Source organism: Caenorhabditis remanei, chromosome I, assembly GCF_010183535.1.
Source record: "Caenorhabditis remanei strain PX506 chromosome I, whole genome shotgun sequence".
NCBI lineage: Eukaryota > Metazoa > Nematoda > Chromadorea > Rhabditida > Rhabditidae > Caenorhabditis > Caenorhabditis remanei.
In genome coordinates this window covers 13,783,577-13,799,549 of record NC_071328.1, presented here as the reverse complement: position 1 = coordinate 13,799,549, position 15,973 = coordinate 13,783,577, and the positions used below count along the sequence as shown (strand labels likewise).

Sequence of the window (15,973 nt, the reverse complement as noted above, 5' to 3'; positions counted from 1 at the left end):
TTCGGAATTCGATGACGTAGTTCTCTTCTAAGGTGAGAATGACAAGAGGGCAGACTCTCGTGGTGTGGGTACATCGATGTTCGGTGTGGTGTTTGAAGTTGGTCGTACTAGGGCTTCCTTGAATTTTCTTTGATAATTTTTAAGTAATCCGAAAAATTAAACAAAAATTAAAATTTCATGGTTTTTGCAGGAAAAGAAGGAGTTTTCGCCAAATAAAAAAAACAAAGTTTAACCATTTTTTGGGGCTCTTTACAGAAAAATAAGGTCGAATCGTCATTTTAAAACGACATTTTATTCCGCCTTTTGCTGTTTGAAACTTTTCTCATTCCATTTCAAAAACCTCATTTTGCTCATTCTGTTTTCTGATCAAAGCCGCATTTTGTTACGGGCGTTTCAAAAATAGTCGTTTTAAAACGAGACGTTTGGAAACTGAATTCTAAATGTCAAATTTGATTGATGGGATCTGTAACCCGGTTTTGTCTAGCCTAAGCTTTGATGACATTTAATACATTTTTTGTTAACTAGTTTTGTAAAACATGTATGCAAATATTCACTTCATAATAGGCATCTCTTCTCATAAATTCGAAAGGAATAGTTTCCGCTTACTCATAAAAACGTAAAATTTAAAACATTCAAACATTTTCACCGATTTTAATTTGATGTCATGGTTTCAAAATCTATCGAAAGATTTCTGGACGTTTTTTCTCAAGTAACCCCTGCTTCTGGTTTCAAAAAACACGTAAAAATGCATCAATTTTTCACAATCATTTTCATTTCCCAATTTTCTTCTCGTCTCCTCTCGTGTCTACTCGAAAATAACTAGAAAATACTCTTCTCAAAATGGTATCAACTCAAAGAACACCTTCTCCTTCTGGAATGAATTCAACAACAGAATCAGATAAAAGGAATGACGGAGTGACGGCTGATTGGGTGTATGTTCTCATTGAAATCTCATATCTTATCTTGTTTGCAATCGTCGCCTATTTGATGAGACGATTCAAGTTTATGAAGGTAATCTTTTAACGATTCTGGAGATCTCAATTTGAATAAAACGCGCTGCACTTACTAGGGAAGATCATTGAGTCAGTTTTTTTGAGACCTATACCATCGGAAAGCTGAAAAAACGCTGATTTTAGATTTTTGCCCTCGAAGTCCTCGTTTTCGAGAAAAGCGAGGTCAAAGTTTGGGAAAGTGAAAGGTTATAACCGTTTTTGGCCTGAGGCTTGAGCATTAGAGTTCCAAGTACCTTAAAACGTAGTTTATATGAAAAATCAAGTCAAGACCTTCAAAATCATATTAATATCTTAGGACTTGGCTAAGTTTTCAGAGAGTTTGAAAAGTTTGAAATTTTGATGAAAAAAATTAAACTTTTGAGCCAGAGAATGCACCAAAAACACACGTTTTGAGTTTATCTATCTGTGTGTCTAAATGTCTGGATGTCCAAAATCCCAAAATTTGGTTATGTTTGCAGAAAGTTACAAGTGTTTGAAAATTGCAAAACTTTTTGCGTTCTCCAATTTTAACCGCGTTTTTCTCGAATACCAGGCCTCAAGGGCTGAAACTAAATACATATTTGGGATCAGCGTTTTCTCAGCTTTCTAACGATATAAGTGACGTTCCATGTCTCTGAAATCGACTCCATGACCTTCTCTAGTTTGCATTTCTTAAAAATTGTCGAAACTAGTCAATATTAGGCTCATTTTGAAGCTCTTTAACTCAAAAATCTAGATTTTTGCCCTGAAATCTAAATTTCCAGACGGAAGACGACGCGGTGACAAAACATCATCGTCACCATTTGGAGTTGGTGAAAAAGCAACAGGAAGTATTGATTGAGAAGCAAGGAAGTGCTGAGAACTTTATACTTGCCACTGATGGTAATGATAATGATGATAAATAGGTTATTGATTGATTATGGTTGTGGGGACATCTGGACAAACAGACAGACAGACAGACAGGCAGAACCATCTCAGGTATTTTTTCGCACTTTGCCCACGAAATGGGCAGCATGGCCCAGAGAAAAGGGCCGCGGCGCCTGCCCTACGCCGACACTCGTGCCGATTTTGAGGGCCACATGGCCCATTTCGTGGGCAAAGTGCCGAGATTTGGTTCATCGCGCGGCATTCCTCTCCTCTCGCTCCTTTCCATTTAGCACTATAATTAACCAGATAACACAATTTTGTACTTTACTACTATTTATTCATCAAAATTAAACAAAAATAATAATTTCAGTAATAATGGGGAACTAGAATAAACTAAAATAAACTAGAACTTGTTAAACTTCAAAATGGAGAATAGGAGAAACAGGAGAAGAATATAATTTTTAGTAAAAGTTACAAATATACAAATTAAAACGAAAAATCTAAAGTAAATGTGAAAATTAACAGAGACGAGCAGTGGAGTAGCCGGAGCGCGTAGGTGATGAAGATGCTCGTATTGCTGAATTTATTTCCTGTTCCGCTGAAATTTGACAAAAATTGAAAGACAAAATAATAATATCTTACCTGTTTGATCGACTGATTTGTGTAGATTCTCTATTACCAGTCGGTTGACGCAGCCTACGGCTGCTCAACCTCCTTCTCTACACCACCCTTCTCTGTTTTACAGCGCCCACGGCGCTTGATAGGAATTCACTCAATGATTTTTTCTATTCCGATGGAATATGTCTGTTAGAATGAGTGGTTTTTCTTTTTACAAATCTGAACTTTCCTATGTTTTCCTTATTTAAAAATAATCTTGCCAAAGAACTGGAGCATAATAACTCTTGTTTTTCCTTATACTCTTTCTTTTTTCCCTACTGATCGGCAGCGATGTCCCTCCCTCTTCAAGGTAAATAAGTATGGCAAATTAAGACGATGTTCTAACAGATCCTCATCCTAGAATATATTACTTTTTTGAAGGCAATCGAGCTGCGACAAAGTTCCTTATTCAAAAATAACCATCACTATGTGAGTAGCATTCTTTTATTCATTATACGCATGGTAGGATTAGAGTATTATTTTTAAGTTTTTTACTGATCGGTGGCAATGCCGCCTCCCTCCCTCAAAATCTTTCAAGATTCAAGCTCGGCGATGCAGCCTCTCTTCTCTGAGCTACTTCAGAACTACATAGTTTATACATTTCTCGGTTTGAAAGTTAAACACAACCGTTATTCAGTCTTTTTTTCATTTCAATGGTACACGTTTGTATCAGAAACCGTTTCACAAAACTGAAGATTAGAAATCTGGAAGCTTCCATGTCACATCTACAAAAAATTCACTTTAATTTTTATTAGAAAGTTTTTTACTGATCGGCGGCGATGCCGCCTCCCTCCCCCAAAAAGCAGTATGGCAGACTTAGACCATGCTTTAACAAACCCGCATCCTAGAATTAGTTTCTTTTTTAGTGTTTAACCGAGCTACGACGAAGTTCCTTATTCACAAATCACCATCTCTTCCTGGGTAGTGTTCTTCCATTTATTTAGCTTCCTAGTTGGCTTCGCTAACAAAAAAAACATATTTCCCCGGTTTCCCTCTCTCCCATCATGTATGTGAGATGGGTTCAAAATTCACATCGAACTTTCGAGTCCTCCTCCGAAAAACAATTTCAAATCGATGGCATATCCGCCGACCTTATAATAAAGGTTAATTTTGCAACATCTCCAACGATAACAAAATTATTGACCAATTTTTCATCATAGTCACTTCTATTCATTCCATTTGAATCCAAAAGTTCCTCAATAAATTACTTTCCTATAGCCAAAAAGGAAAAAAAAACATTTACCACGGGGAGGAACGAACTCACAACCCCATGCTTAATAATTGAGTAATTTGAGTAGACCGCTACACCAAATATGCGCGGCCGGGCGCTCTCGAGAATGCAGTAAAGAAACACCGAGTCAGTAGTGTTAGGCTGATATTTTTGGATTTCTACCACCCTGTCGGGACACACCTTTTCTCCTTCTCTCAAAGCAATTTATCACTAAAAACTTCATCATCTCCAGAAGACGTCAAATTGGGTGTTTTCGAAAAAAGAAAAGTTCGGGCATCAACTAAGCCTAATTTCCAATCTATCTATCTAGGTTTCATAGAAATCGGCCCACTACGGAAGGAGTTATGATCGGCGACAAACAAACAGACAAACGGAATCTGTTGAATATTATTAGTAAAGATCTTCTGTTTGAATAAGTAGCATAAAATAGAAAGACGATAAAATTGAAAAAGAAACGAAATAAAGTAGAAAAATCGTGGAGAAAAATCAGCGTGTGCTGTAGAGCGCGATTTCTCAGCTTGTGCCCACTTTGTGCCCATGCTGTGCCCAACCGGGGCTAAACAGGTGCCCAACTCGTGCCCACATCCAACCAGCCTTTCCTTGCGGCAACCAACTCTCCAGCTTGTGCCCAACCCACGCCAAACTAGTGCCCACTGGGCCATGTGGCCCTTTTTGTGGGCAATTTGCCCTATTCAATGGCCACATGCCCCTTTTAACATTTTCACTGCCCAACCCTCGCCAAAAAATACCTGAGATTTCACTCGAGTCATTTATTAAAATTCTGGTGAAAGAGTTCACATAAAAGTAGCTTTTGTGAGGAGGAGGTAGAAGTTGATGACGATCTGGAAATATAAAATTAAAAGAACAAATTTCCATCAGTGACCTATTTATTGAGAATACATAAATAAAAATGGATTATTTAGTACTTCCTCTTCCGTCCTTGGAAGTTCGTTTTGTCTCTTCGTAGCACTTTTCGTTTCCAAATGTGTAGTTGTGGAAATTGTCTTTTCCTTAGACCGGTAGTCCCAAATCCAAAAATTGCCCCCATGATGTGACATTCTGGTTTGAGAACGTTAGTCCAACAGATTGTGCAGTCGATTGTGCCGCATAATGGAACGCTTCATCATCTTTCCATCAAAAATCTTGAGTGGTGGGGTCTTATCTTCTTGTCCTGCGGGATCCAGACGTCATACTCGTTGTTCATTTTGTTCCATTCGAGTCGGCGATAGTTGGTACAGTAATCTTCTACACATGTTTCAAATGTTTCAATTCTGAAAAAAAGTTCACAATTACAGGTGCCTAAAGGTGCAAAGTAGTAAAAAAGTATTTAAAATTAGAAAATATAAGGATACCTTCGGATTTAAACGAAATTGCTGAATGATCGCAATTTTAATACTAATTTAGTATATTGTATTCTTTTTTTTCAATTTCTCCCGACCTACCTTTTAGAATTTAATAAAAAATAAAGAATTAGAACTCAATAATAATCAGATTTATAATAGTTTTCGGCGTTTATTCAGTAAAACGCCAAGAAATCAGTAGTTTTCATAAGGATCCCTCAAAAAATAGGGGTAGAACAGCAATCGGCAGCTCAAATGGTGAAATACATTATGAAATAAAAAATAGAATGACGCACTGCTCCCTTTGAATGTTTTTTGTTTAACAGAGCGTACATGATGAGTAAGCCGAGAGGACAGAGAAGGGAGAAGGGAATTGCGCAATATTAAAAAACCATTTTTATATAAACATAATTATTTTTTATTACACATTTAGTCAAACGTTGTTGCTAGTCAGTTAGTTTCATTTGGAGACCTCTTCCATACATTTTTGTACTTTTTTAAAGTTGATTTTGGTTCAAAAAATCCTAAGTCATTGGCATAAAAGATGAGGCGTTGTAATATTGTACGGTGGGAAGAGGACAACAGTTCACAACATCGAGAAGGGATATGAAAAGGGTCCATAATTATTACACAATGATTACTGATAACACTCCTCATTTTTCAGTGATTTTCTTCATGTTCACTTTCAAAAAATTCAAAGTTTCAATATTTGAAATGTCCCAAATTCATTTTGAACTACCTTAATTCTAACAACTTTGGCCTTTTTCAGTTAAAAATGTCAAACTTTGTGAGGGTGTTACAGTCTCACTGATTGTCCCACCATAAAAATTTTTAATAGATCATACAGATCATATGTAGAGCTCCATTTTTGTAGTTGACAACTTTTTTGTACGGGCACTCCATAGCAAGTTACATATCGTCGAAGTAATTACTCTTTCAAATTGACCACAGTACGGTTTTTGAGCTATCCCCTTAAAATGACCATAACTCTCTATGGAGTGCTCTAACAAAAAAGTTGTCAACTACAAGAATAGAACTCTACTTTTGATCTGTATAATCCATTAGAAATGTTCTTGGTGGGTCAATCAGTGATACCATGACACCCTCTCAAAATTGGTCATTTTGAACTAAAAACGGAAAACGTTGTTAGTACTATAGTAATCACAGTGCATAAATTAGATTAGACCCCCGAGCCCATTTCTTATCCTCTACACTCAAAATGATATATTTTGAATGGAAATTCCAAAAACTCCTTGGGTTGGCCATAAGGATGATGTTTATCATTTGCCAATGGCCAACGCAAGCATTTTTTCCATACAAAAATTTAAATTTTTTTTATTGAGAAAGTATAATTTTCGACTATATTTTTTAAACGTTGAATGCACATTGGATTTCTGACTCTTTTATCCCATTTTTCTGCTAATTTCGACCACTATTTTGTACCACTCATACTTTAAATTCAAATGCTCTTAGTCAGTTCCGTTGAATGCGCTTTGTCTTTGCGCGTGGCGTTGTAACATTGAATAGTGAGAGGACACACCATTACACAACACCAACAGGTGACCAACACATCCTCCACAATGCACCTAATCCCATTTTACACTTCACCAATAAATCTTATCGCGGCCCCTCCACCCATCCTCCTCCCCTCTGCTCTACCTCCCAGAAATCCCTTCCGCCAATTCCTCATCATTTAACCCCCTCCGACCATCTACCAATATGACGGTCTCCCCCTTCTTCTGATTTTCTTTAAATTCTAATTTCATTATTTACTCAGTTTGCTATGTCTCTATAATAATATGTAAGTTTTTTTCATTTTTATAATTTATTTCATTATCCAGAACATGGTCTATAAAAAAGAATAATGCTGTCTGATTGAAAATTGCACACTGATTCCAAATCTACAATCTCTAGAATCTCTAGTTTTTCCACATTTTTCACACCTCTGTTTCTTCCAGCATGTCTGTCGATCTAACCCGTTCAAATATGTTGTCGACGGACCCCATGTACAATAAGCCAATAGGGCTCCTCCAGACGGAGATTTTAGTAAGTTTTGTGTGTGTGTGTGTGACAATAATAACCATAAATTATTTTTTTACAGAGGCTCCGGGAGGAGAACGAGAAGTTGGCGATGGCTAACCACTCGGCCAACGCCCAAAATGAGGTATGTTTTTAGTTTACTGTTGTTGTTGTTGTTTCACACTTTTCTAGAGAGAAAACGTTCAAATTTACAGGGGCTCCACATCATCAACCAATTGGTTAAATTGGATGCCGAGCACGGGCGCCTCCGCGACCGCCACGCCGGGCTCGCCGTTGACGATGTGAGTTTTTGTCGGGGCGATTTTTTCGAAAAAGCGCTCTCTACTAGTTGAAATCGTGTTTTTCAGTTTTGGGCGGAGCAATTGTCCGAGGAGCGCGCCCGAAGAGACGTCATCCGGCTCGAGGCGTTCCGCCTTCGAGCGGAACTGGCCGCCACCCAGGCTCTCCTCGAGAAGGAGAGAGCCGACGCCCGCCGCGCCGATGAAATATTGAAAGTGAGTTTTTAAAAAATGCGTGTGTGTGTGTGTGTGTGTATGAACAATACAAAAACTTTTTTAAAAACTTACAGGTTTTCATCGGAACGCACGACCGAGTGCTCGAGGAGGACAACCAGCCCGAGCACCGCTCAGATCGCATGATCTACGGAGACGATGGGGAACGCCGCATGCACAGTAAGTTTTTAGAACATTTCAAGTTTTTGTGTGTGTGTGTGTGTGGATGTGTACAGTTGAAAAATCTACATCAAATTATTTCAGAGTGCGGTGTTGGCCGTCGGGAGGCTTGGTTCCGGATGGCCCGGGATATGAAGGACGACGGCAACCTGTTCGTCAGTTGCGGCGTCTGTGGCGACGGCAAACACATATTTTAAATGTTTTACTTACTTATATATTTTTTAAATGTTTTACTTACTTATATTCAATTTTAATCTTTAGAATATGAAAATTTAAAAAATGTACATTTGTTCGAGATGAAAGGGGGTATTTGAGAGAGCGAGAGAAGATTGATGGGGTGCGGGCGGGAAGGGGGACGCGCGAAAAAAGCGCGCGTGGTTTAAACAATGCTGTCTATGATTGGGTTTCTCATCACAGGGTCTCAGGATGAGTAGTGAAAGTAAACGCGCTCCGCTGAAATCGGCTGAAATTTTAGCGCGAAATTCAAAATAAATTTTATATTTAAAAATTTTATCTATTTTTTCAATAGAATTGATCTCGAAAAGACGCGAGACGGTCGAAAAACTGGCCAAAAATGCGGGAAAACTGGCATAAATCGGCTCAAAAACTGGTCGATTAAGCTGCGTATCAAAATGCCACAGTGAAACAGCGAATTGCAAAAATTAAAATTTGAATTTGCCGCCAATGTCTAGTGGAGCGCATACGATTTCACTACTCACACCTAGACCCTGTGTCTCATGAAATCCAATGAGAATATTTGATCGAATTCCGCGTACACTTCACAGTAGATACCGCCCTCTGGAGTCCGTTTGCGAAAATTGAGACAAATACTGACGTTAGTTTGGCGCACCAGCTCAAAAAGCGAGTTGTCCTGTGCGATGGGGCTCAGCTCGAAACCGAATATTGTGTTGCCGCCTTCTTTGAACATTTGTGTGCTAATAGAGTTGCAGCTAATAGACCTATTCTGGGGTAGCAAAAAAAAATAGTTTTTTGCTAATTTTTTGCTATTCAGAAAGTAAGCAAAAAAAGGAAAAACTCCTGGTTTGGAGGTATTTTTTGCTTGACCTTTTCTAGGCCTGCCGGCGGAATTCTAGGCCATGTGTTGATTTACCGGAGAATTTTTTGTGATTTTTTCAGCATCCATGTACTTTATTGCTACTTTTGAACTGAATTCGTAATTTTATTGATTTATTCCATACTTTGTAATCGTTAAATGATTTTTTTCCGAACTTTGCTGAAAAAACCACAAAAACTCTCCCGTAAATCTACACAAAACACAGTTTTTGCAGCGAATGGCCTAGAAATCCACCGGCTGGCCTAGAATCGGTCAAGAAAAAAATACCTCCAAACCAGGAGTTTTTTGCTTTTTTTGCTACTTTCTGAATAGCAAAAAAACTATTTTTTGCTACCCCAAAATAGGACCATAAAGTTGTTTCGTTTGTGTCCCAGAGTTCTATTTGAAGTTTGGCGAAGCTTATTATGTCTACTATTAAAATAATCATGAGCAGTTTGAAACTGTTATTTATAGTATTTGATATTTGAACGAGCATGCAAGAAATCACTGGTTTTAGTTTGAAGTAAGACAATTAATAAGCCAACGGACTAAAATTCAGAAATGGAATGTATATGAACTTGCATCATGATTTCAGCCTATAACGACAACTATGAAACATTAGTCCTTGACAATAATCGGAACTCTATGCCATGCATTATGAATCAGTCCTCGAACATTCCAGATACCACTAGCAGTCTCTGGTTGAGTATTGTATGATCTGTCTACAGCTTTTGCAATGATATTGAACTCCTTGACGATTGGCGGAATCTTCACTTCCGCTTTGAACAGTGTCCATGCATACATGTGATCCAAATCCTGCTTCTTCTCTTGCTCCATTTCACAACTACTCCATGTCTCACCACCATCCACACTGATTTCGATTCGAATGATTCCACGGCCGCCACCACTCCAAGCGTATCCGGATATGTCTACAGTACCATCGTCACTATTCACTTTGGTGTTCGGAGCCGGGGTACAAATTGCGCATTGGACGGGGTACTCCTGGATCGAAGGTACAGTGTCCCATTTGAGTTCGTCGCCCATATTGACTGCTGGAGAGAAGGCTCTGAATAGAATTTTGGTTGAGGTACATAAATTTTCATACTTGCGACACGGGCCGGCACGTAACTCGCTTCAAACTGAGTATTATTATCTGAAAAATATCCCAAAATATAGATCTCGACCAGTTCTATATCCGTGACCTACTACGGGCCGGATGATAGTCGTTAATATTTTTTTCCAATTAAGTCAATCAAAATCGCTTGAAAACCACAAAAATCTATCGAAAATTCTTCTTTTTTCAAAAAAACTGGCAGTATTCATTTTGAAATAATTTTTACCGATTTTAAGCATCTTTAGGATTGAAAATTGCTTAAAAGGGTCCGAAAAATACTGAAATATTGCAAAACCTTCAGAAAAATTCACTTTTTTCGAGTTGTGTAGTTTTTCTGCAAAAAAAATCGTGTTTTGTGAACATTTTCTACGATTTTCGCTCAATTTTTCTGAAACATGTCTAAAAATTTCAAAAATTTCCGTTTTCACAGATCTGAGCATGAATTTGATGATTTTTCCAGAACTGACACAGTATTTTGAGCTAAAATTCGCAACTTCCGTCAGTTTTCACATTTTCGCGCTGAAAATGGGTCTGAAGACTTCATTGTGGGAGCCATTCTAGCCCGGCCCGCGGTACATTACCAATCTGTCATCCGGCACGTAGTAAGTCACGGGCATAGAGCTTAGCTTGCCGAGATCTACTTTTTCGTATATTTTTCAGATCACTCAGTTTGAAGCGAGTTACGCGCCCAATTTGCAAGCATTTAATTTTCTTTCGAAATTTTGTAATCACCTGTAATCCTTCTGCTGCCAATGACTATCACTCTCCTTCTCGCTCACAATGATTCTTCGGAGCCATTTCACTTGTCTTGCACCAATATTTCCTGGCACAATAACTCTCAGAGGCGCCCCATGGTCTCTTGGAATATCAACACCATTCATATGGTAAGCTACTATCACTTCATTCCCTCTAGCTTTCTCGATTGGGATTGATGCGCCGTATGGTGTACCAGTTGGGTCCACGTCAGAACCTTCAAAGTGCACATGCTTGATTTTCTCGTCGAAAACGTCGATTCCCGCGTCGGCGAGAATGTCCTGAAAATAGTTTTTCCATATTATATTTCTCTTTTTTTGCCGTTTTCAGTTGAAAATGCCCAACTTTGAGAGTGTGTCACAGTGAAACTAACTGTCCCACAAAATAGATGTTTATGTGGTCAAACAGACCAAGAGTAGAGCTTCATTTTTGTAGTTGACAACTTTTCTCTACGGACACTTCCTAGCTGGTTATAAGTACTTTCTCCTTCAAATCGTTCCATTTCAGTGCAAAATAGTGCAATTTTTGAGCTGTCGTCTTAAAATTACTATAGCTCTCTAGGGAGTATCCGTACAAAAAAGTTGTCAACTACGAAAATGAAGTACTAATTTTGATCAGTGTGGCCCATAAAAAATTTACTTTGTGCACGGTCTTCCACACGGTGAAAAAGAACTACAAGGATTTTTTCCCGTATTATTTCCATTCTTTTAGTTTTTGCACTGGAAAATCAGTATTTTCAGGTTTTCAAACGTCGCAATGAATGAAAAAAAGATCCATCCATCAAAAGTGTAAAACATGAAATTCTGTACCTTAAGAACCAGAAAACGTAAATTTTGGTCTGATTGTGAAATTGACTTTTTAATACAGAAAAAACCGATTTTCGGAAAGATCAGAATATCTTTTTTGACACAAAACATTTTCGAACACAGTATGTACTTGACGATGCTCTAAAACTGTTAACTGTTACAATTTTCAGAAAATGAAACATTAGCTGAAATAGCTGAAAATCGGTTTTTCTGTATAAAAAATTCAATTTCAGACCAAAATTTACGTTTTCTTGTTCATAAGATAGAGCATTTCATGTTCTGATGAATAGGACCTTTTTCATCTATTGCGATGTCTGAAAATCTGAAAATACTGAATTTTCTGTGCAAAAAGTAAAAGAATTGAATTAAAACGTGAAAAAAACAGCTTCACGTTTCTTGGAGTTATTCTGCAGTATGTGGGAGACCGTGTTGTGGGGAAAAAAGACACATTCTCAAAATTAGACATTTTCAACTGAAAAAGGCTATCTTTTTTTTGATATCTTTGTGGGACGGTACTGTAGATAAATGAAAACTTACTCGGAGACGAACTCCAGTCCATTCCGCATTACTGATTGCAGTACCCTCCCACATCAATCCTTGCACTTTTTTATATTGATTCATATCTGCCCTTCTATTTCCAGCGCATTGAATGACACTTCCAATAGTGTAGGACTTGTACTTCTTTTTGAGTTCATCGACAGACAAGTCAATTGTTTTTCCGTTTAGTGTTTCTACAGTAAGACAATGGTCTTCGGTTTTAATCTGTAAGTACCTATGTTCATATGTACTTATCGTGTGAAAATTCACATACATCAGGAACCGGTAGATGATTTCGGACAAAGAACAGTTCATTAGGTGTATAGAAGTGGTCAGTGAGGAGGGAAGGTGGGGACTCGCCATTGAACGGTTTGGCATTACGCACCAGTAGAGCTGGATGACGTTCCGGATCATTTGAGAATGCGTCCGGCTCTGCCTGCAAACGATTGCAAACATATGTAAGACTAAGCACTTTTTTTTGACAGGGAACTAGCAAAATTTACAAATTTGAACGGATCAAAACGGTTTTGAAGGCGGAGCCTACTGTCTTTGACTGGTATTTCAGCTCAAAATGCGTCGTTTTGCTCCGAGCCCGGTTTCAAACTGTTTTAGGGGCGGAACCTACCTTCTCAACTGGTTTCTGGCTTAGAAAGCGGAGTTTTAGTTGAGAAACGTGCTTCATAGTGAATTTTTTCTACAAATTCTAATTTTTCTACTCAAAATCCAGATAACCGTAATTTTTTCGTTCCAAATCGATTTTTTGCCCCAAAAGTAGAATGGAGAAAGAACTTTCCCTCCCCCGTTTCTAGAAAAAATTTCCCACCCTACGGGTGACGTCACCAGGTACACCTGTGTACCTGTCTGAAAAAAAGGCCTGCATGGCCAAACTGTCTAAAAAAAAGGCCGACCTGAAAAAAGTCGTGTAACTCAACATACCCCTGTTCATAATTCCCAGGAAAGTACCTGACCTGTGCACCTGTTTTTACCTAATTTCATCTTCACAGTACACCTCTTTACAGTACACCTCTTTACCGTACACCACTTTAACGTAAGCCTAGTTACCCGTCTACCTATTTGGAAAAAAATTGCAAAAAAAAGTTTTTGGAACTATTATTGTTTCAATGATTAATTACCATTATTACGTTATATCAACGCAACCAACATACGACGTGCCACCACGACGACTGAAATTAAATTATAATGTTTTTTGATATTTTTATGAAATTCTGATATAAGAAAAGAAATTATCCTGTTTTTGGATATTTTTATAAAATTCTGATTTATGAAAAGAAATTATCCTGTTTTTGGATATTTTTATAAAATTCTGATTTATTCTAGATCGGGAGGATTCAAACCCGCGTCTACTGAAGAAAACCTCAGCCCGGATAAGTATAGACCTCATGCAGCGTAACTGACCGTGTCTAACCGGAACCGACACAGATAAGAATGGTGGGGGAAGTTAATTGAAAAGAATTTATCGTTTTTTTGGATATTTTTAATGAAATTCTGATATACGAAAAGAAATTATCGTTTTTTTTTGGATATTTTTATAAAATTTTGATTTATGAAAAGAAATTATCCTGTTTTTGGATATTTTTATAAAATTTTGATATATTCTAGATCGGGAGGATTCAAACCCGCGTCTACTGAAGTAAACCTCAGCCCGGATAAGTATAGACCTCACGCAGCGTAACTGACCGTGTCTAACCGGAACCGACACAGATAAGAATGGTGGGGGAAGTTAATTGAAAAGAAATTATCCTGTTTTTGGATATTTTTAATGAAATTCTGATATACGAAAAGAAATTATCGTTTTTTTTTGGATATTTTTATAAAATTTTGATTTATGAAAAGAAATTATCCTGTTTTTGGATATTTTTATAAAATTTTGATATATTCTAGATCGGGAGGATTCAAACCCGCGTCTACTGAAGTAAACCTCAGCCCGGATAAGTATAGACCTCACGCAGCGTAACTGACCGTGTCTAACCGGAACCGACACAGATAAGAATGGTGGGGGAAGTTAATTGAAAAGAAATTATCCTGTTTTTGGATATTTTTAATGAAATTCTGATATACGAAAAGAAATTATCGTTTTTTTTGGATATTTTTATAAAATTTTGATTTATGAAAAGAAATTATCCTGTTTTTGGATATTTTTATAAAATTTTGATATATTCTAGATCGGGAGGATTCAAACCCGCGTCTACTGAAGTAAACCTCAGCCCGGATAAGTATAGACCTCACGCAGCGTAACTGACCGTGTCTAACCGGAACCGACACAGATAAGAATGGTGGGGGAAGTTAATTGAAAAGAAATTATCCTGTTTTTGGATATTTTTAATGAAATTCTGATATACGAAAAGAAATTATCCTGTTTTTGGATATTTTTATAAAATTTTGATTTATGAAAAGAAATTATCCTGTTTTTGGATATTTTTATAAAATTTTGATATATTCTAGATCGGGAGGATTCAAACCCGCGTCTACTGAAGTAAACCTCAGCCCGGATAAGTATAGACCTCACGCAGCGTAACTGACCGTGTCTAACCGGAACCGACACAGATAAGAATGGTGGGGGAAGTTAATTGAAAAGAATTTATCGTTTTTTTGGATATTTTTTATGAAATTCTGATATATGAAAAGAAATTATCCTGTTTTTGGATATTTTTATAAAATTTTGATATATTCTAGATCGGGAGGATTCAAACCCGCGTCTACTGAAGTAAACCTCAGCCCGGATAAGTATAGACCTCACGCAGCGTAACTGACCGTGTCTAACCGGAACCGACACAGATAAGAATGGTGGGGGAAGTTAATTGAAAAGAAATTATCCTGTTTTTGGATATTTTTAATGAAATTCTGATATACGAAAAGAAATTATCGTTTTTTTTGGATATTTTTATAAAATTTTGATTTATAAAGAACACAGATAGATCGAATGCAATAAGAAAAAGAAAGAGCCCAAAAAGAGAGGACTGCTCGCTGCTGGAGTGAAAGGGACAACTGACTGTATTCCATCCATCCAACCTCATATGGACTAGGGGGCGTGTCTTATTCGCCATCACTTATTAGATTTCACATTAAGATAAGTGAAGAACAATGAAAACACGGCCCTTCCTATTTATTATTAATCCCTCGTTCTCGCCTGTCTGCATGAGATTTGTTTTTTCTCTATCGATATGCCATCTATTAGATTTCCCAGAAAGATAAATGACAGGTGTGAGTGTTTGTGGCTGAGAGTTCACACCCTCCATTTAAACATCTACCAACTAATGCGAATACTGTTTTCTGGGAAACTTATCGAACACAAATTAAAACCTGAAACGCGTTACTACGACCCAAAATACAGCTTTTTGAGAAATAACCAAAAGGTCAAAATGCAATTAGAAACAGATTGAGAGCCCAAAAAGAGACGACTGCCCGGTGAGGGGTAAAAGAGACAACTGAATGTATTCCTTTCATCCAACCTCATATGTTCAGGTATACAGTCGGATTTCTCAAGAAAATAACATGGCAGGTGGTATTTTTGAAAAAAAATTGACGAGAAAAAGCGGAAAAAAATGATTTCTCATGAAGATAAGGGTACAGGTGGTAGGTGTTTACAGTAATGAGACAATGGGAAAATTCAAACGAATGTGAAATAGGATTAGATGAGACGACCACTGTGAATGACAGGTATTTTCTCTGATGCGACCGTTCAAGGTTCCAAGTTTCCCACAAAGACCGATTTCCCAGGGAGATAAGGAGGCAGATGGAAATATGTGTAGACAATTGTCCCAGATAAACCTCAAACTAGCGCAGCTGGACTAATAATATGGGTCAGGAAAAACTCAAGTTTTGCGAGACTATGAGGGTAACAAAAATAGAACTATGAAAATCGATTAATTGTGAAATTTGGTAATTTTTTG

The 15,973-nt window shown here is 37.6% G+C and overlaps 3 protein-coding genes across 3 annotated transcripts; 2 read left to right on the top strand and 1 right to left on the bottom strand.

Moving 5' to 3' along the window:
• Positions 1-840: 840 nt before the first annotated feature.
• On the top strand, positions 841-1,897 carry GCK72_003049 (uncharacterized protein; the record flags this gene model as incomplete). The annotated part of the gene is made up of 2 exons (XM_053723777.1): positions 841-1,011; positions 1,757-1,897. The coding sequence occupies 2 exons, from the start codon at positions 841-843 to the stop codon at positions 1,895-1,897; spliced, it is 312 nt and encodes a 103-aa protein (XP_053592422.1).
• Positions 1,898-7,046: 5,149 nt separating this feature from the next.
• Positions 7,047-7,995, top strand: GCK72_003048 (uncharacterized protein; the record flags this gene model as incomplete). The annotated part of the gene is made up of 6 exons (XM_003098233.2): positions 7,047-7,133; positions 7,189-7,251; positions 7,322-7,408; positions 7,475-7,621; positions 7,696-7,798; positions 7,883-7,995. 6 exons carry the CDS (start codon positions 7,047-7,049, stop codon positions 7,993-7,995), a joined length of 600 nt encoding a protein of 199 aa, XP_003098281.2.
• A 1,475-nt stretch (positions 7,996-9,470) lies between these two features.
• Positions 9,471-12,744, bottom strand: GCK72_003047 (uncharacterized protein; the record flags this gene model as incomplete). The annotated part of the gene is made up of 5 exons (XM_053723776.1): positions 9,471-9,918; positions 10,699-11,000; positions 12,063-12,287; positions 12,337-12,498; positions 12,688-12,744. The coding sequence occupies 5 exons, from the start codon at positions 12,742-12,744 to the stop codon at positions 9,471-9,473; spliced, it is 1,194 nt and encodes a 397-aa protein (XP_053592421.1).
• Between the last annotated feature and the right edge of the window lie 3,229 nt (positions 12,745-15,973).